We start from the raw sequence: 22,679 nt of genomic DNA on the forward strand, positions 1-22,679 counted from the left end.
TCACATAGAGGCATGGATAAAGGAGGTGAAACATGGATGAAGGAGGTAAGGAGGATTAAGAATGCTGGTACATTATCAAAAGGTGCAAAGATGAGATTTTTTTCTTTGGAAAGTTGATACTTTAATAGCTGACTGAACTCTTTGTATGCGATTATTCCTCCAGTTAGATTTGCAAGGGGAGACATGCAGTGTGTCATATAAACTCGATGTATCTCCATCCCCTCGCAGGTAAAGGATGTGGTGGGCTACGACACGCTGGGACACTGTTTCTTCACAGAGGATGGCCCAGAGGAGAGAAACACGTTCGACCACTGCCTGGGTCTGATGGTGCGAGCAGGGACTCTGCTGCCTTCAGACAGAGACAGCAAAATGTGCCGTTACATCACTGAAGGAGCATACCCAGGATACGTGGCCAACCCACGGCAAGACTGCAGGTACTGTGTTTAACCTCTTCACTCCCACTCTCTGGAGGCTGAACTCTGAAAATAATGCACAAGACATTTAGAATAATTCCATTTGATGGAATGGTACAGCCATAAAAAAATACATTGAGTCTTGGGTTAAAAAAGGTTTACACGGTATATGTCTGATAGAGATTCAATGAGGCACTGTAATCAGCAGATCAAAAATATGTAAGGGATATTGTCATATAGTGGAAACACAGGGCCAAGTGAGTATTTTCTCCTGCTTAAGCACAAAAATGTGTGATTTTCAAGAGAAAAACAAACATATATCTCCAACTCTTAAACTGCTGGAGATATATACAAGGTGGTCACTCTACAGTGGTTATAAGCAGCATTAGTTATGGTGTGATGAACACCTCCTCGCTCATACCCATTTTTTGAAAAAGAGAATTCTCAGCAACTAGCCAAGTAATTGTGAAAACACTGTTATAATTAACAACCCCAAACACATGTAGAGGAATCCATAGTATTAGGACAATGACATGTTTTTCATTGTTTTATTGTTCAGACAGTGTGGTTGGGAACACCCTCACACACCTGAATGCTTAAAGTCAGCACTTCAGCCTCATATTCACATTCAAGTGAATATTCACTTTTCATGTTTCGTTTCAAACCCAACGTCCTGGAGTACAGAGACAATACAATGAAAAACATTTCACTCCTCGTGTCCACTGGATGCACCTGCACGTTTTCTGGTTGCGCAATGTCTCTGTCACATCACACATCAGTCTATTCTTCAGCAGACATATTTCCCAAATAGTTTCAAGTAGTTTTGTTAACTTTGTTTGTGCTTTACAGTAGATTGAATACAAGCTAAGTGTTAATTACTGTACAACATGATGCATCCTTTTTTATTTTATAGCTGTATTATAGAAACAAATATGAGAAAAACTGTAGAAGTTCTTCTCTACAGACTTCTTCAGAGTGAAGACAAATAGTTTGTAATAAGGGTACATTTAAAGCTTTTTCAACCACGGTGTGCAGTACACATTGTCCCTTTCACATGCAGTGGCAGTACCACATTTGCAGCGGTCTCATTTTGCATATGACTCTGTTACTAATTATAATGGGGCTTCAATATTTACCATGTACCAACACATATACCATTGAACAATCACAGCCTTTGGATGGAGTGTGAAATGATCATTTTAAGAGGGGTGTAGAGCTTAGTGTGGGCCGACCACACAAACACGCCTCCAGTACCACATATGCACAAACAGTGGCAATTAATCTCAAGCTAGTTATGTAATTTTTGCACTTCCTCCCACACATTATTACTGTTACAACAATGTGGTTTGCTCTCTGCCAGAATACTTTTCAAAAGTTGGGATAATTATGTACAATGCTGCACATCTCTATGTTGATTACATCTAAAGTTAAGAGACTGAACAAAGAGAGATTCCAGCCTAAAACAATTCTCCTTCACATGACAGCACAGAAACTCTTTAGCGAGACAACAAACTTATTAAAATAATAAACTTTTTAAAAGATAAAAGAAAACAAATGCGTTAGCTGTCCTGAAAAAAATCTTAAACTTTCACACTGTAGAACGAGAGGCCGGATGCAAATTGGCGATGGCTTGTGATCATCAGTTAAAACCCTCTCTGTCTCTCTTGCTCTCTCTCTCTCTTTCTCTCTCTCTCTCTTTCACACACACAAACATACCCTTTTATTTTACTGTAGCGCCATTTTGTTACAATTAGTTTTTAGCGAATATTGCATCACCTGCAATTATTTTCCATCCATTAAAAGGATGGATGGTATTTCCAGTTACACTCCAACATTTTTAAAGGTCAGCAAGTGATCTGCTACACAATTCATGATCATATACTGTATACTGATGTCATGACAAACAAAACAACAAATGGACTTCTTCTGTATTGTTGTTAAAGATCCCCTCCAGACATGTTTTAAGACATAAAAACTACTCTGCTTGGAACAATTATGTTTATCTAATATGGTTTTTCACAAAGAAATCCATAAAATAGCATCTCCTCCTTCTCCCTCATAAAAAATCTAGACTCTATAAATATGTAAATATTTTCACTTTCAAAAGTTGAACTGCTGGACACAAGGTGTCTCCTACTACTAAAACATCCATTCTCAGTGTATGTTCACTGGAGGTTTCATGTTTCCACATCACACTTGTGTAAGTTTAATATTGGACCAGGATTGGCTTCCAAACTAGTTGTGATGTCACAAATCATGCTCGTAGGGTACACCATTTCAAATCTGATTTACAGTGAGCACAGAGAAACTTTCCACCTCCAGCAGATGAATGTGAATACAGCCTTCTAGTGTCAAACTCTGCACATACATCATTCTGCACAGTGAAGCTTAAACATAGAACTGAAGGAACAACAAGTAAAACACATATTTGAGTGGAGGGGATCTATAGGTTTATGCATGCGAATGAAAGTGCCATCAGACACCAAAACCACCAATATCTTTCGAGGTAAACAGCAGAAACACGAAAATCATGTTATAAAATAATCCACCAAGAATGTGCGCTTGCATGTCTGTGGTTGACCATCGCAGTGCCTTGCTGGATGACATCATGTTGCTTTGCAGCCAAAGTTGAACCAGGTTCAACTTTTTTGCTGGATGACCCCATGTTGTCTTGCCAAAGCTCTCGACCGTGTCATCCACCGCGTGGGAGACAGTCCTGGACTCTCCCTAAGAAAAGCTGCGGGAAGCGGCTCTGCAGTACTCTTTCAGGTGGGGCAGTTAACCAGATGTACTGTACATTTGCCAAACCAACCAGTTAGTCCTCATCCTCGAAGTCTTTTCTCTTGTAAAACTGAAAAGTACTGATAAAGCATGAATCTCACCCTTGTGTTGCAAAGCCTAGCTTGGCTCTCTCTCGATCACATGCACACACACAAACATTTATCAGCAGAGGTACACTGTTTCCCCCCCGGCACCTTCACTTTGTTAGAAAGGCATTATATTTAAAGCATAAAGATGCAGCTTTGAATATAAAGCAGTTTAATCCAGGTCACATGACTTTTTATCTCCCCACACTGCCTCTGCCTTCAGCTGCAGAGCATAAAGGCCAAGGTTAGGGATGCATAATGGCACAGGCTTTCACTGATACGGAGTCATCCACCTGCTCTCCAGAATGAACACACTGGAAGGATTTGCTGTTTCTCTTTAACATTATTTAGCCCTTGCTTTCTACTCCCTTCATTTCATTTCATTTCTTCTCCTCTGCTTTCCTAATTTATCTAGTTATATACACAATGCACTATATTCCTAATGAGGCTTTTTGTCAGATTTGTCTGGATCATTGTATTCAGTAATGATTTCCAAATCCCAGTGCATTTATTACTGTGGTTCAAAAATTTCCATTTAATCAAACATGATTGCACTAACAACATTCCTCACTTTAAGATTCGTGATGATTAATTTCCAGTCAGTGTTGCACGGTGCCTCGTGGCTCCTTCTGTCTCTTTTCCTGTCATTGTTGAGTTGCGTGTGTGTTGAATTTAAATGCTCAGATGAGAACAATAAATTTTTGTCAGATTTGCTAGCAGCAGGAGACACGTGGGTTGCATGAGGAGGATGAGAATTGTCACTTAAACAGAGCCAGATGAATGTGCTCAGCCTAAACACTTTAAGTGTTTGAAGTCAGTGTGTGTGTATGTGTGTCCTTGAGCATGCATTTGACAAAAGAAGTTCATCCATCCAAGCCATCTCCAGCAGCAAGCTGTGGCAGTTAGGTGTGTTTTTAAGCATCAATTTCTTCAGTGGAGATGTTTCCATTCACACACACACACAAAGCCCCTATTTTACAAACCCCAGCACTCCCACATCAGCACTGTAAATATCTGTTTAAAATTTAGCTAACTACAAAAGCAAGGCTACGTGTGCTGTCCTCTACCTATTTATACACCCATAACACAGAGACAGCACACCGTGTAATGTGTAGGGAAGAACTTCAAAGGTGATTCTTGCTTTGCACTTTTCATTTATTGCCTATTTTTTACAACCTAACTTTGTGGAAAGGAGAAGGTGAACAAGAGGTTATGGAGAGTCCATTGGGAGCACTTTGCTTGTGTCAGTAGATCAGCTTTATTTCTGGGGAACACCCCCAACAAATAATATTTGTATGAAACAAATATTTGTATAAAACCCACTATTTGTGCTTTGCCGAATAATGCATTTGTATTCGGGCACACCCCAACCTCCTACCTATGTAGACTTTGTCACTCTATAATAATGTCACCTGATTTCCTCCTTTGCTCTCGTCATAGTTACTATGACCTCTTCATCTCCTTCAAAAACACATAGGCAACCATATAGCCAATGTGTTTTTAAAGACAAGAAACATTGTGACATTGTGAAGAAACTGATGTGCAGGACAAGCTACTGAATCTCTACATCCAAAACAAACCAAAACCATATGAACTAAATGAAGACATGAATCTATTTTGTCATGTGTGTCATAGTGCATCATAGTCACTGTGAAATTTACAAGACATAAGCAACAGCCAGAATCTGTCCATCCAATGAGAGGTGGACTCTTAGCTGTGTAAAGGCAGTTTAAACATCTACACCACCACTGCCTCTTCTTACTCTGATGAAGACATAAACCTTATTAAAAGCTTTACCATGTGTTTCACACCTCATGGCTCTACGACATTAACCCTGTCAAGCACAGGTGATACATTCCTTTTGCATGCACTATCATGACTTAAATTAATGATAATTATGGTATGGCTGTCCTTTAGGGATGGCAACATTGGCAATTCACCACTTTTGTCCAGAGTGAAATACCTTTTCTATTAGAGAATAAGTCAGTCTTTATCAACCTTCCTCGTGATTAATATGCAGTAATGTGGAAGTCAGTGTATCCATTTTCTGAGGTTCTTACACCAACTGGTGATGGGCTGATTGAAGATTACATAAAGACTGCAGATTCATCTTTGGCAGACAGTTTAATTCTGGCATTTAGTTTAAAAATAAAATACACATCTACCTTTGCAGGAGTGTGTTAATCTGCAACAAGAGCAACAGAGTGAAGGGGGTTTGGGAGAGAGACTGAGGAAACACAGAATAAGGAGGGAGAGAGGAAGAAGAGAAGACAAGAGGGGAAAGTGGAGAAAGGAGAGGCTTAAGGTGCACTGTTGTCATTTACTGCACATCTGCTATTTCTATTCATATTTATTCATATTCCTACTCATTACCCTAAGCTGCTTTTTCTCACATACTTGCAAATGGAATTATAATGATTTTCACATTATGTGTGGTGCATGTGTGAAAGGTGCTTGCTGGGGCACATATATGCACACAAAAATAAATCAAGAAGAATTTTTACCATTATGAAAAAATGATAATTTAAGAGTGAGTAAAGCACTACATAAACATATAATCAAACAGACTGACACATTGATTTAAAAACAGAACATTTCCTAGAGTGGAGATGCAGAAATATACAGTGGCCCTGAAGGCTCAACACACTGCGACTTAAGAAATCACATGCAAAAAGGCAATTTGATAACACATAGGCAGCATTTAGAAAAAAAAAAAATCACAAATACAGAAAACACGATAAAAACAGAAAACACAACCTAAAACACAAACCCGCTGTAGAAGCAGGAAACAACCACATTCAGAAATGCTGCAAATGTCACAGAAATGATAACAGAACAAAACAACGGAGGTGTAGTCCAGGGCCTTGCATTTAAACAATGCATAATAATACAAATAACTATTAATTATATTAAATAAGATAGGGACATATTATAGAATTGAATGTAGGCTATTTTAAGAGGTAATATGAAAATAGGATATTTAAAATCTTTGCCAATTCATTTTTCCCTTTGTCTGTTATGCATTAACATAAACAAAAACTGCAAAGTCTAAACGAGAGAAGAGATGGAAACATGCAGTGGCACAGTATGAAGATTAAAATAAAATGGTCTGCCCCCAGGTCTACTCAAATCTACATACACACACTTACTGAATGTCAGTGTCCACTCGATGTGTTTGTGTACACCTTACAGGTGATTGAAAGATGGCTAACAAGGTTCAGCTATCAACAGTATGGATGTGTGTGGCTTATCCTGCAGCCCTCTGCTGTATACACAAACCCCCATTAAGTAGAAGAGCTGCTGCATGCAGGCGTCCAGGCCTGAATGCTCTCTGACAGCCAGCAGTCAAAATATTGTGTGATGTGAGGCTGCAGCTTTTGTCTGGAAATGTCTGTCACTGACTGACTGACTGACTGACTCACTGAGTGATGAAGTTACACCATTGGTGTGACCAGCCCGGTGTTGGACTTTCCCCATTGGCCAATGCTCTCTCTAATCGAATTGGCGTGAACAGTTTCTATTACGTCCTCAAGGGGCGTTTACAGCGGAGCCCTGAGTGCAGCTCACTAAGTTTTAAAAACACACATTCATTCTGACACTGACAGGAGCACCAACCCGTGGATACAAAGAGACGTGACGGATCCATTTAGCAGCCTGCACAGTGGCTAGCAGCTAGTTAGCATGGCTAGCATCATCGCATAGCCATGTCATGCTGTGTGTAGCCCACAGACTGTATAACAATAAGGTGTAGCTGCAGTGTTTCCAGTTTAACAGCCCCATGCTGCACAGGTGACAGGTGTGTTTATGGTGTTTGTGTGCTCCAAAAGACGTCATGGGCATTGTTGTAAATGTTAGAATGTAATGTTTCAAGGCTGTGAGAGTCACGAATGAATACATCAAAACTATATTTCTGTTTTCTGTAATTTAATCAGTCATCTTAAATTCCAACTGAAATTAAAATGCATTTCTTGTCTGCTACAACATACATATCTGCTCTGTAAATGACCTTTCCTGTGTTCTCCTTTGAGAAAAAAAACAGAAACCAAAAGATGAATTCCATACATAAATGCATTAATTCAATGAAATACCATTCCATTATCTGTCTATGCAGCTGTAGTCCTTATTTCCATGCAGCAACTCAAATCTTGCATAAAGCAATAATGCATAACAAGGGTCACACTGAGCCTGATAGCATCCTGCTACACAAGAGCCACAGATGCTGGACAACCACCCACATTAGCTTTCCTGCTAAAGTCTCCTTCTTATCTAACTTACAAACATGAACACACATCTTGTCCTGCAGCTTACCTTGTTGAACAAGCCACCAAACAGATATTCACCGGGGAAAAGTGCACTGCTATTGTCAGTTAGCAAGCTACATAGCTAATTAGCTGCTAAGCTGCAGCACATTAAACAGCATGTAAACATATGTGTAAATGTCACTTTGGACCCATTAGATGCTGGTGGGGTTCTTACTCTTCAATACCACTGCTAACAACACAAAGTCTGCTCATGACTTGTAGCTTTACTTACTGTAAACAAATTTACTGTCATTCGTTGTGGTGTAACATTGGCACCTCCACAGCCTGCCATCTGCTGTCCCAACCAAACACACCTCTCCAGCCTCTTAGACAAAAAGGAGCATTTCTGATATTTCCCCAAAAACTTTTTTCTTCCTTTTAATAATAAAAAACATTAACAATACAATTTAACACACTGACTGATTATGTTTGACTACACAAAGGAAAGGGATGACTAAATGTGATTTCAGTTGGACTATAAGATCCGCTTAGTGGTTTTTATTTTTCTCTTGTGGGAAAAGTTTTAAAGAATTACAGAAAATGTGTTTAGTTAGGTGCAATTAAGCAGTTTTAATATATTTTTGTCAGCTTTTTTCCTCTGCAACTTTATCATTGTATCCTGACCTGACATGTTTTCCCAACATACTTCCATGTAAATGATTAGTGGTGCCTGTACCAGCACGTTAGAGTCAATCCAGCTTGTGTGATCTTTACTGTAGCAATTCAGTTCAGCATCCATACATCATCACTGTCAACCCATCATGGTGGAAAGTAACTAAGTACATTTACTCAAATACTTAAGTACAATTTTGAGGTATTCGTACTTTACTTGAGTATATCCATTTGATGCTACTTTATACTTCCACTCCTCTACATTTCAGAGGGAAATATTGTACTTTCTACTCCACTACATTTATTTAACAGCTTTAGTTACTCTTCAAATGAAGATTTGACACAATGGATAATATAACGCTCATTTGGTTACATTGTAACCTTGATTCTCTGAGTGAGGAGACTATCTCTCCACACAGTTACATATTCCACATGTGCAGGGACTGATCCCACTGGGACAGTTGACATGGATATCTCTTTAAAATACACCACTACGTGGCCCATGCACAGGTATATAAGGCCCAAGTGTGCATGTAATCACTGATTAACACTGATTGGAACGGTTCCCGAGTGGCCTTGCCCTGGAGAGATAGTCTCTTCACTCAGAGAACCAAGGTTAGAATGTAACCGAACATTCTCTATTGTATCGAGACTATATCTCCACACAGTTACATATTCCATATGCGAGGAGACCAAGGAGACAGAGCAGATGCAGCTCCTCAAGTACACCCCAAGATCCCTGATTCTGGTATTCGAATGAGACGTCCCCACCACCAGAGGACTGGGTCAAAACAAAAAACCCCTGTGAAACGCCGTATACAAATAGACACCTTACACATTCATTGACTAGTGACAGCACCAGATGCTGCGTATCACTGCCCAATGCTCAGGTGCTAAACGCAGCTGAAATCATGGCCAACCTGCAAGATGCAAAGGTTGGGTGTGAAAGGATAGAGGGCGCTCAGATGGCCTGCCCTCTGCTATGCCAACTGACAAGGATACAAGACATCTCCCCGGCCAGGCCAAGACAGTGCCACTGGCACAAGGGCAAAGTGAGAATGTCATCTAAGCTTAGACCTGCCCCACCGTGATGCATCCAGCCGACCCCTCCGATCCCCCTGACTCCAGGTAGGCTGTGGATGCTTAGGCTGATGAGGCTGAAGCCGGCACCAGTCCTGGCTCCACCTTAAAGCACCTGATGTTTGTGATTCATGTGCCTGCTGAAGCATCAGGCCCAAACATGGCAGACGACTCTACAGGTAACCTCAGTAGACACACCCTGTCCTCTGGCTGCAGCATGGACTGTGATAGCCACAGGTGGCGCCGAACTCCCCAGAGTCCTGACATAGCCTTGCCAGCTGCCTCTGCCTGCTCCCTTTATCAATTTAGGGAGAATTGAGGAGACCTGTTGCTGCTCCGTCAGCAGGTCTTCACCACACTCCTCCCTCAGCCGCTGAGTCGCATGGTGTTAAGGGCCAATATGGCCCCTGTGTTAGCCACCTGTGTTTGGGCTGCCATAGTGCAATGCATTTTAGTCATCAAGTCGTCCATCATTTTGCAGTTCTTGCTTGGGCAACTACTCTTTTCCCAAGGACTGGCTTAGACGGAGACACCAAGGCTGCCAAAGCCTGGTCCACAGGTTGTAACGGTCCACAGCCTATTCCATTAAGTGGATATTTTGCTAATCTCGCTTTCCAAAGCTAAAGTTTGGATGTCTGCTCTCACGTTCCCTACTCTCAGAGTGGAGTCAGTCTCCGTGCATATGGAATATGCAACTGTGTTGAGAGATAGTCTCGATACGATAGAGAACAAGCTTTTAAAATACAACACATTGTTAAAGATGAAACCAGTGGTTTCCAACCTTTTTGGCTTTTGACGTCTTACAAAAAGCAGTGTGTAGTCGGGGTCACATTTCACATGTCTATGAGTTGTTAACAGCTCCACCAAATAGTGATTTTTCCCTCTAAACTTCTCACATGCTTTCATTTCAATAAATGTTCAAATGATCCAATATTTCAGCAAAAATCAAAGATTAGAGAAAAAGTCCAAAAACTGAAAACAGATTTGTGTATCAGAACTTTGTTTTTTCTTCTTTCCTCTCCCATTAATCATCTCACAACCCCTCAGATTTATCTGGTGACCCTTTGGAGGGGCCCCGACCCCTAGGTTGGGAACCACTGGACTAAACTAGCTAACTGTATATAAAGTAGTGTAAACTAGCTCCACCTCCAGCAGCTACAACAGTAACATGCTGCTCTAACACTGATGCTTCACTATTAATAATCTAATTATGTCATATATAATAATATATCAGTCAGAGGGACCAAACCACTACTTTTACTGAAATACTTTAACTACATCGAGCTCATAATACTTATGTACTTTTACTGCAATACTTTAATTACATCAAGCTCATAATACTTGTGTACTTTTACTGCAATACTTTAACTACATCAAGCTCATAATACTAATGTAGTAGAATTTTTAATGCAAGACTTTTACTTGTACTGGAGTATTTTTACTTTTTTATTGTTCTATGGGTACTTACTGGATCTGAATACTTCTTCCATTGCTGGTCTGCTGAGTCGACTCTGTGTTGTCTGGACCTTTCTCCCTCTCATCCTTTCTAAAAGAAATCACATTAAGAAACCTGGAGAGGACTGAGCCTTGATTGAGACTGACTGAGACCTTGATTACACCAGAGCTAATTCCTTTCTCATCCAAACTGAGGTGCAACAGGGGGTGATGGGTAGAGGAGTGTATACCCTTGTTAAGGCTGCGTAATTAAGAAGAGAGGTTAACAAATAGGCCAAGATGAAGGATGTAGCAGAGAGTAAAGCCACTTTGCCACAGTTTGTCACCTTTCTAATGATATTATTGGAATTTAAGATGTTTTTTTATGCTTACAAGTTGGATTGTGTCTTCGAATTATCTGCATCATTGTCTAAGGAATAATTTAATGTTCCCTGCCTCTGCATCAATCAATGACTGATACAGTATAAGCCAACAGTGATTCAAGTTACACTATTTACAGAGCTTTTAATTTGCTGTTATGAACACTAGGTGTAGTGTAGCCCTTTGCTGGAGTCAGTAGCTCTGTCTGTCCGTCCTTCCTTCCAACACTTGACTCCAGAGCATGAAACTTTATTCTCCAAAGGATAAATTCCAATATTCTTAGGTGAGCTCTCCTGACCTTTCTAGCGCCATCATAATTCCAAAATTTCCACTTGTACACAAGTAATTAAAAAATATTGTGAATTTTCCACACAATGCACAAGCAAACCAGGAAGAATTTGTGTAATAAAGGAATTGTGTATGCTCTGGATTGAACATCAACACATTATCCACTTCTCATAATACATCCAGAATTTAGCTCAACACTTTTGTATTGTGGGGTGTAATGAAGGTTGTAGCATCTTGTGTCTGCTAGCAGGGCTGTACCCTGGATGTCCAAAGGATATCAATTTCCACTTGAAATAAGAGGAAGGTGCATTTCCATCCACTTGCTTTTATGCACATGTTCATTGTATGCATATAAATGCTTGAGGAAATATGTATTGCCAAAAAGCTTTCATGTTTGGCTGTTGATGTATCAGTGAAAGTAAAATGTGATAAGATGCCATGGAAACAGACTTGAGACTTAACAGACTACAGGAGTTTTGGGCCGATTTATCCCTGATTCACTCCTGACAATCGGAGAAGAAATCTGGTCTGGGACCTTGGTTGGTACCAATGTTTGGCACAGATTATCTGGTAATGTGAGGTGTTAACAGATCCAATCTTAAAAATTTGGATGATTATGTCACTACTTTCTGAGCGGGACCGCAGTAGCCAATGAGAAAGAGCTGACGGTGTTGCCAAGCAACCGTAAAAATTCTAGCCCTTGAGGCTAACGTTGGCTAGCATATGACTGTTGACAGATATTAAAACTGACAGTTAAAATCTCATCTGCAGTTCTCATTGAAGAACAGACAACCTGGGTTGACGTGTCTCCCCAACTATTTTTTCATCCAGACTCATTTGCCTTCTGATTTTATTTTTTCTCTCACCGCAAAGCATTTCGTTTACATCTGCTGTGAAATCATGTGAGATCACGTGAGGCGGCGCATCGCTCCCTCAGGCACGATAATCTTAATAATATCCTGTAGTGTGTGATGTGCCATTATTTTCAAATCCTATAATGTGTGCATGTTTGAGATTAGAGAGAAGAACATCTGTGAAGTTTCTCCTTATGTTTGTGATGCAACCTGATTTCAAAATCGGTCAGGATTTAAAACTCCTGCAGTCTGAGCCCGGCTTTAGAGAATAAATCATGAGGCATATGAAGTGTGTGACTTCAACTCCGCTGAAGAGAAGAAAACATCAGATCTGTGTGTAACGTTGCTAAAATTAATACATGAAATAAACAGAAATGTCATATTTCCGTCATGTATCGTACATCGCTTTTCACCATCTGAGCTTTGACTGCCGCTCTTTTACTGATGTCATCTCGTTGTGTCCACTTCTTCTGCAATGGCTTAATATTTGCATAACAGTAGAGGATGAAAACGCACATTCATTTGTATTTTCTTTTGCTGATTTTCTGGAAATATTTTGTCTAACTACTATTCACAAGGCCAAGAGAGAACTTCTGTGCTGATGACAATATGGGAGACAAGGCGTTTTACATTCAGTAACTTGTCGAGGACGTTTAACTTCTTAAATGCTTCTGGTGGATATTATAACAGAGATGTGATGGAGCTGTGGTGTTATTAGAACTTTAACCCTCTGGGTTCTCATCAGTCACAGGCAAAAGCACAAATCTGTAACTTTTGTTCATATTTCTGTAAAGGATTTATTGTATAAAGACTTGTAATCAATCAGGGAACCACTCTGTTATTTATGGGCATGAATCAAAATCAATGTTTGCTTATGTTGTGTTAGATCAATGTTTTATGGCCTTATTTATATATTATTGAGCACACAAACAACTCTCTTGTTTTTGTGAATTACATCGCTGGCAGCATATTGACTTTCTCTTGACCAATCAAAAGCCATAAAAATCTAGAATGGACATTGCATAGTTGTGCTGTGCAATAGAGACTTGTTTTTTGTTTGTTTATTTTAATAACTAGATGCCTTTAAACTTGAAAGATACTGGACACTTGCAAAATGTTTTTTCCTACGTGTTGGAAAATCTTGATAAATGCATTACAATACAACCTTTCATTTTCTTTTCCTTTTGTATTTGGGTTTAATATGTATAATATCATGTGACATCACTGCAGTAGACATATTCAAATAACGCTGGTTTTGCTTAAAGAAATGACTTGCTTGCACCTTACAGGACTTAATTTATACAAATGTACTGTTATACAAAAAATGATTCTATTAAATGACCCTCAGCCTATTTGTTTATCCACACAAGTCATTTTCTCTCCTTCGGTGACCGTTGTCTTGTGAGTCAGTGATCACACTGTTTTTATTTACCATCACCTCACTATTTGTGTGAAATCCAATAACCCAACTCTTTTTCCTTTTTCCCCACTCTGACACTCTCCCTCTTAGTGCAACTTCAACTTTCTGGATCGCCAATCCCAATAACAACCTCATCAACTGTGCAGCTGCAGGCTCAGAGGTGAGTCTCTCACTTCTGCCTTCACTTTCTTCTTCCACAACCCCTCCATCTCTCTCCCCCCCCTCCATACCACTCCCCACCCGCCTCCCCCCGTCTCTCCAGGTGGAGGTCTGTCTCATTACCACGTTGCCAGGTCAGATTAATGGCTGTATACTCCTATTAACTTCAGAATCAAGCAGACAACAGACAGAGGCACTGCCGCAGTTTCACTATGATAGAGTGCCAATTATGATCATACTTCTGGGATTTCACAAGGATACGTCGGGCGGAATGGAGTCTCATTTATCCTCGCCAATGTAATAACTTTTCTCATTTGCATACCTGTGAAGAACAACACAGAAACAGACAGGCTGACAGAGTGGCAAAGCCAAGGCGATCTTTTGTGTGTTTGGAGTGTGCACATGTTTATGTATGAAGAAAAAGACCTCTACATGTATTTACACATGTCCACAGATTCTTTGTTGTTCTACATGTGTGATAGCTAAAGTCCTCCTCCACTCAAAAATATGTTTTTCTTCTTGTTCCGTCAGCTGGATGTTGTTCTCTTCACTTTGCAGATGATGTATGTGCAGAGTTTGTTTTCACGTTCAATTGCTGAAGGTGGAAAGTTTCTCTGTGCTCATTGAAAATCTGATTGTAAGATGTGGGCCTATGAGCATCATTTGTGACATCACAACTAGTTTTGAAGCCAATCCTGGTCCAATATTTCATTTACACAAGTGTGATGTGAAAACTCGAAGCCTCCAGTGCACAAACACTGAGAATGGACTTTACAGTGAAGGATCTTGTGTCCAGCTGATACTGAACTTCTGAAATGGAATATATTTGCATATTTATAGATTCTGGAATTTTAATGGAGAAGGTTTTTAAAGATGTAATTATACTTTTTTTGTGGAAAAACCATATAAGACAGACATTATTGTTCCAGAGTATTTCCATATGTCTTAAAACATGTCTGGAGGGGACCAATAAATCTTTATAACCTATATCTTGACAGCCTGTGTGTGTGTGTGTGTGTGTGTGTGTGTGTGTGTGTGTGTGTGTGTGTGTGTGTGTGTGTGTGTGTGTGTGTGTGTGTGTGTGTGATCCCTCAGGAAACAGGTTTCTGGTTCATCTTCCACCATGTGCCCACTGGACCCTCAGAGGGGCTGTACTCTCCCGGACACACTGAACACATACCTATGGGCCACTTCAGCAACAACAGAGCTCATTCCAACTACAGGGTGAGTCTATGGACAGACTGGCTCTCTCATGTTGACTCATCCATTTACAACAAACCTCCTCCTTACATGGACATTGTCACTTTATAATAACATCACCTGATTTCCTCCTTTGCTTCCGTCACATTTGACTGCTAGAAGGCTCTGACACTTGAACATATTGACACTTGAATATACTGCATGTCGTCTTGTAGCACACATGAACAACTGATCCTGTCATTGCCATAAACATAAGCAGGTTATAGTAATAATAATAATAATAATAATAATAATAAACTGAATTCAGGCTATATGCCACTTTTTAAAACAGTGGTGCTTTACAAAGGCAAAAAAACTAAAACAAATCAGCACCAAATTAAATAAAACCCAACAAATAAAAGAACAGAGAAAAAAAAATGAATAGAATTCTCAAAATACAATAAAATAACAGAAAAACTGTAAAATAAACAAATGAAACACATAAAACATTGTGGAACTGGAAACATCAAACTTTAAAAATAGTCTCGAGCCTGGAGACAGAAGGGCTGTTAAAAGCTTAGCACAGTTGTTGAGTTTTTCTGAATACATCAGATTGTTGGTGTCTCTTGATTTTACACATCCATTTATTTTCTCTTGCGTTTTGATTTATTTTGGGGGTTTTATGGTTTAAATCAACAGGCAGAATGTTTGTAACCATGCCCCCAAACATAATATGGCACAATTATTTGGGCTCTTCAAAGTCACTGGCGCTGCTCAACCCTCTGCACACTCTGCACTAAACAAATGAATTCCTGCATCACTGCTCTCACTCTAGGTAGCTTCTTTTTCAGAGGTAACATTTTGCTTTTGTTTTTTTACAATAGTTATGGTAATTATGTTACATTTTTTGCTGTGTGCCATAAAATATTTCACCTCGGCATATAGTAAAACAGGCGTGCTGGCACATCTGTCTCTGTGAGAGTCCCAAATTTATGGACATGCAATATTAAATTACTTTTGGCTGGAAAAGTTTCTGAAACAGTATTTAGACTGTGGCACACCAAACTTAGTTAGTAAGAATGACAGTAAGTGTCAGGGTACCTGGCTTTGCATAACTAGATGTCAGTGTGTGTTTTTATAAAAATTAGCAGCTAATACAGCATATTGATACATTTGGATCTCATAGAGGAGGGGGGCAGTGAGATTACAGAGTGTCAGATACGACCTGCTGAAAACAGAGAGAGGAAAAGCTTTAGATGAATGCTGAGAACAACAAAATAGAGGACAGACAACAGAAACGGAGGAAAGTGAGCCGAGGGAGAAAGGATGAGACGGAGAGAGCAGGAGAGAGTTCGGAGGCGCCTGCGGCATCGAGCGCAGCACAGCTCGAGCAGAGAGAGAGATTTATGAGACGCTGGTGAAGAGGAAGTGTTATTGTTATCTCCCTCCTTTGTCTGCCCCCAACAGTGATCTCTTTTCTTTCCCCGTCTCACTCCCTCTCTCCCTTTTTCACTTTTAATTTGGATCATCCTAATGGGAGCATAACTCATGCCAGGCTGCCACCCCAGGATGTTTGTGTGAGACGAGGTTGCGTCAGGGCTGCAGGTTGGGGTTTTTCGGAGCAGCGACACCGCGGTGGGGTCTTTTTTTTTGAAGCGAGCTACTGGCTGAGGATGGCTTTGATCATTACTTCTATTTTTATTTTATATAAGGAAAAGTTATTGTGCTCCAACACCTCTCTGAAACAGCTTGTGTACTTTGATGGAAGTTGTATTGAACATCTCTGGTTATAGGATTCACAGCTCCACTAAGTGATATCTGAAACAAAATTGACATTCATCTGTAATTTAAAGTCAGTGATGTATCATTTACCTCTAAATGGGGAGTGTCCCTACCTTAGAGCTCTGTTCTGCGTAATGTGAAAGGGTTGCTAGTACCAACCAACACTGCAGCTCTTTAGAAGCATTCAGTCCCTTTGAGCTCAGTATTTGACTCCTGGTATACCACATAATTGCAACGTTCATGGTTTGGTTCTGGCCACAGGCTATTGTTGTGTGTATGTTGTTGTTATACCCCTCTCTCTATTCCTGGTTCCTGTCTCTCTCTCTGCCCTTTCATAGTGTCATTGTATTAGCTGTTACTGGTGAGTGGGGCCATTTTCGGTCAACGGTAGTGTTCAAGGAGTTATTTCAAACCCAGCTGAAGTGTCCGCTGACGGGTAGAGTTGGTGTTAAAGCTCCAATCCACTGAGAGAATATATCTATGTCTACTCATGCTTCGTTAGCCGTGCCTGTGTAGCAGCCTTGTGTACAGACGTACAGACGTACTCCTACAGTTACTACATCCAGCCCCTCACCGGCACTTTTCAAAGACTAACATTGACACTGAACTTCACTGAAAAAAATGACAGTTTAACAAAACAATGATTGGTGATGGATGCTTGTTCACTACTCATGTAAGTTACATTTTTACTGAAAGAAGTCCACATTTACCTACAAAATAGGTGCCGCATTAAACAGTGGCTACTAGTGTTACTTTATTTTTAAAATATCATCCATGTTGCCTGTCTTACACCAACAAACAAGGCTTATTTTAAACTGTATATTTTTTAAGGGAGTTCAGCATGAACGTTGTTAAGTTCAGAGTCTCAGAGACGGTTCAGTTCAGCACCTTCAGTGGACACGCCCCCACCTTTCAGAGCTCAGAACAATGTTTGTTTTTTCATGATTTTGAAATCTAGTTTTATATATTTTGCGATTTTTGTAATCAGTCAAATTTGGCTGAGTGGTTAATAACACATTTTTCTGTGGTGTGAAAAACTCAGAACACATATTTATTATTGCTTTACACAGACTTTAATAGAAATAAAACTCATTTAGTTCATTTTCGCGTATCAGTGTCCACGTTCATCAAATAAAAGCAATAATCATTTGTAAAATACTAACCGTGTTATCAATTCTTAGTCAGACGACAGACATGACAATTATAGACTGAAAGTGTCTGCTCTGTGACCATCTGCAGCAGCAGCAGAGTCTCAGCACAGACTAGTGGAGTGAGATGTCTGCTCTCTGCTCTCTGCTGTAAACACACGGAGCTGTTAGTGAGAAGCTGTTCTCAGATGTTCCTGGGTCTCTGTGCTTATTTTCAGCAGAAAATTAGCTGCAGCCTCACCGTCACACACACGCTCTCGCTCTCACTCTCTCTCTCTCTCTCGCTCTCTCTCTCTCTCCCTTGACCACACACTCGCTACGCGCTATTCCTTAAAGTAGCTACGCTACTTGTATAACACATTTTAGTTTAGAAAACATCTTAAAATACATTTTTTTAAAAAATCCCCGATGCTTAGGCCTGGCAGGGGTTCAGATCAGGCCCAGCATGCTACCAGGCTTGCAAGCCACTGGTGAAAACTCTTCAGCTTAAAAAGTTCCTGCCAGCGTTGATGCTGCTACTTTGATAATGCAGGCGGACGTTTGCTAACATCCTAAAGCTACATAACTGTTCTATTCTGGGTACATAAACCTTCCTGAAGTTAAAAATATTCATTTGGACGACTGCGTTGCCTTACGCTTAACTTTGTGTTTCCGTCTCTCATGTAACTTCACTGTCACACAAAAAGGTAGGAAATCTGTGTGTCCGTCTCTCAGGCTATGTGAAACCTCACTGTTGAAAACATTCCTGCACAAATTTTAATCACACATACACAAAATATTTCTACAGCTGCAAAACTTTATTACACATTCACCAACCATTTCACAAGCTCAAGATATTAATGACCTTTATTTGATTCCGTAGGAAATAAGACTAGAATTATGGTTTCAGCTCAGCTAAAAGATCAGAAATTACAAATTCTAATAACTGCACTGGAGTGCAGGAGATTTAGAAGCTTGTGTCATATTCATTCATATTCATTTCACATTTTTACCACACACCAAGATTTTGTTGCAGCCAAACACAATCTGACTCCTCAATTAAAGGTAGAGTCAGTCATTCTGGAGAAAGATTGTTGATATTTGAGCTAAACACCCAAACAAATACGCCCCCCAAATTCATGGACGCACATTGCCAAGGAAACGACCAAAAGAGAAATATGGCGGAATCCAGGGTGATGTGTCACTGTAGAGTCACTTCTGTGTCTCTGACACTTTATCAGGAGTGGGAAAAAAAATTGTCTCACGTGAGCACGACAGACCATCCACACTCCCCGCCTCTCACTCGACCTGCGTTCAGCGTCTCTGTCCACAGAAGCAGCCGTCTGAAGGACAAACTACCTTCACCAGGCTGACTGACAGCAGAAATTTACTGAACCAAAACGGTTTGCGTGTCAGCTGAAGAGGAAGAAATCAACACTGTTTGTTTTTATTGATTGATTGATACAGTTAATAAGGTCAAACACATAGACAGCGAGACTGTCCTGAGACACTGATCTGAGACTGTCTCAGGTTCAGTGTGAATTGATAAATTTAATAAAATGGAAGTGTGTCTGTTCCATGAAGAAAACACGTGGCCAATTCTATGTGAATTGACAGCCTCTCTCTCTCCAGTTCACCAGCCCTCCCCCACCATTCAACAGGTGCTGGAGATGGGAGACTGTCACGTCCTCACACAGACAGCTGCTCTGATAACTTCTCCCTGGCCTGTACGCTAGCACGAATGCCCCCTGCTGGAGTAATGTTGTGTGGCTCGGTCACAGCCACTGTGTTTACATGCCCATTAACAGAGCCAGTGCTGTCCATGGACACTGGATTTTTTTCAGCGTGCAGCACCGTGAGGAGATATTCGCTGAATTTGACAAAATGTGTATTGGATTAGAATCACTGACTTTATCTTTAAGGACAGATCTAAGAGTGCTACATTCTAACATTGCTTTATTCTCTCTTATTGTAATCAATGTCTTATACACTTGATATGTAGTTTATCCTCTTTCTGTTTCAGGCTGGAATAATCCTTGATAATGGAGTAAAGACCACCCAGGCAAACGACAAGGACAAGAGACCCTTCCTGTCTCTGGTTGGAGCCAGGTCAGACTCTCCTCATTCTGTAACAAATAAACATGCTGAATTACAAGCTGAAGTCATCACAGCCAGTATAACTCAGCATGATGGATTAGTAATCTCTAATCGTGATGTTTTCCTGTCGATGTTTTGTTACTGACAAACGTTAGGATTTAGTGTAATGCAGAACAACATCAGGGAGTGTGACTTTAAATCTTACTCAAGTAGAAGTGAGATTATTTGCACTGAAATCAACTCAAGTAAAAGTACAAAAGTAAGCTACCAGTAAAACCCATGTTGTCAGTATGAAAGGACCAGTGTGTCATCCTGACCTCACCATTCCAACCACTCCCTCTTCAATTCAGTGATGCTCTTTCTCACAAAGCTTTCTCACAGATTGCCTCACAGGAGAAAAAAGGTCAAAGATAGATGGACAGATTCATTTGATAAAGGCAAATATGAGACTGCAAAAACCCAGTTGTGCCATGCATTCTAAAATGCAGCAATAGCCATTCCAAAGGCCCTTTCACACATGCAGTCTATCCCTGAAATGTTCAGGAACATTTCTTGCATGGGGTCATGTGTAAATGGGAGCAGGGATCGATATTGAGGGGAAATCTGTCTGCTTTCATGCAGAGCGAGCAAACCAATTACAAGACTGAATAGAGGCTGAATAGAAGAGGCATGGCTATTTTCTGAATGTTTAAACATTTTAAATAAAATGTTCACTCTTTTGTAAATGTTCATTCACATAACTTATACTGTATTCCTTTCATAAAGTCATATCGATTATTCAAAGCTCTGTCAGACGCCGAGCCATGCTCAAGCTGATTATTCAAAATCTTCAGTTCTGACAGAGCTTTGAATAATCAATATGGCTTTATGAAAGGAATACAGTTAGTTACGTGAATAAACTTTTACAAAAGAGTGTTCACATTTTATTTAAAATATTTAAACACAACACAAAAAAATAGCAATGTCGAAGCAATGGATGCCTTTTAAAAGTCTGTGTGTCTGTGCTTGGAGGGACAATATCACAGCATTATGTTCCATTTAACATTATTATCTAATCTTTAATATCACAATCCAGATCATATCCATTATGTTAACTACTCTTATGGAGCACAGAGCAAAGTTTGGGTGAGCAGGCATGTGGAGCACCAAGATGCGGGTGTTAGATCTGTGGAAAAGAGAACAAAGTTTGTAATCTAGGATTTCAAATTCACTTGTCACATGTGCAGATTAACGGGACTCAGTGGGTGGACGTGCTAGCTCCACTAGAAACATCTCTAATGTAGCTACAGCAGGAGCATCTATTCACTGACAGATAGCCTAAACCGTACACACATTGCACTGACGTTCACTGCCAACATTACACAGCCACCGTCACACAACCGCTGGCTTTCTCTCCACCGCACACTTGAGCAGACAACCTGATCAGACCATGATCTAAGTATGGAACTGCAGAATTGACTGGGAGGAGGTCAAAGTTCATCAACCCTGTGTCATGTGACACAAGAGACCATCTTTGAACAGAGGCAGAGGTTACCCCCTCCCCTCTAAATACTTTTATTAATTATATAAGTATTTAATACTTTCAAAATTCATAATAAACAGATTAATAACTGACCTGATTATTCAAGGTCTGACTCTCAAAAGTTTCACAGGTGTCGCTTTTATATAACAGCAGTCTATGGAGGAAATGCTTCTTGGGCCCAGAGATGGGGTTTGATGGCATTTTATCAAATTTAAATATAGTATCAAGTCCACTTATTGAATCTGAATCCTTTCATCCCCCTTATCAAATCTTATTAGGTTTACTTTTCAACGTGTGCAAATAACTAAAGGCTAAAATTATTGCAACTCTCTCTAATCAGCATTTGTTGTCTGAGAAAGCAGAAACATTACACTTTTTAGTTGCAGCCTAAATAACGTTCACAACCTGTACCTACAACCTGAAAATGCATAATATGGTATATAATAGTAAATGATAATAATGATGATAGTAATAATTATAGCAGTCGTACAGTGCTGTTAGAGTGATGTGTCTTTTTACTCACATATAATCTTTTAGCTGCAGAGAGCACACAAAAACTTTTCATTTCTATCATAACTCTATTCTTAATAAGACTGCAGGGGATTTTCTTTGTTTCAGTACTGCCCCACAGGGGCAAATTGGCAGGACTGGCTGACTCACTGTGCAGTATCCAACACTCTTAACGCATCCATTAAAAAGATACACAGGTTCCTCTTCTGTTGTACACCTAAGTAGCCTCTCAAGATTTGTTTGCTGCCAGTCATTTTGAAAGAACTCTGTATATCTCTGTAAGTAAAACACGGTTGTTGTTACCACCAGTAACCACAGATTCACCAAACCAATCAGGACTGAAGTCTTAAAGATTATAACTTTAAGTGAGACTTGAACATACAGAACATAAATAAATATCATTAAATTCCAACGCTGTCTTTTTCAACTCCATGTTTCTCTGTGGTGCTGTGGTTACTGTTTGGATACTTAGGTATGGCCCCCACCAGGATGCTGACCCCTTCAAACCCAGAGTCCCTGCTCTCATCCACCACTTTGTAGCCTACAAGAACCAGGACCACGGAGCCTGGCTGAGAGGAGGGGATGTCTGGCTGGATGACTGCCAGTGAGTACTGCATGTATGGATGCGGCTGAAACTGAGCAGCCAAATAAAA

General features: G+C 40.1%; 1 protein-coding gene across 3 annotated transcripts in view; it reads left to right on the forward strand.

Annotated features, from left to right (window-relative positions):
- Nucleotides 1-22,679, forward strand: part of LOC121884320 (cell migration inducing hyaluronidase 1) — a 219,773-nt gene that overhangs the window by 167,032 nt on the left and 30,062 nt on the right. For all 3 annotated transcript variants that reach the window (XM_042393113.1, XM_042393190.1, XM_042393271.1), the window contains 5 exons: nt 229-434; nt 13,741-13,810; nt 14,905-15,033; nt 19,921-20,006; nt 22,499-22,630. In XM_042393113.1, the coding sequence (XP_042249047.1) occupies nt 229-434; nt 13,741-13,810; nt 14,905-15,033; nt 19,921-20,006; nt 22,499-22,630 (623 nt within the window). The remainder of the gene's footprint in view (nt 1-228; nt 435-13,740; nt 13,811-14,904; nt 15,034-19,920; nt 20,007-22,498; nt 22,631-22,679) is intronic.

Source organism: Thunnus maccoyii, chromosome 1 (genome assembly GCF_910596095.1).
Source record: "Thunnus maccoyii chromosome 1, fThuMac1.1, whole genome shotgun sequence".
In the NCBI taxonomy this organism is placed as follows: Eukaryota; Metazoa; Chordata; class Actinopteri; order Scombriformes; family Scombridae; genus Thunnus; species Thunnus maccoyii.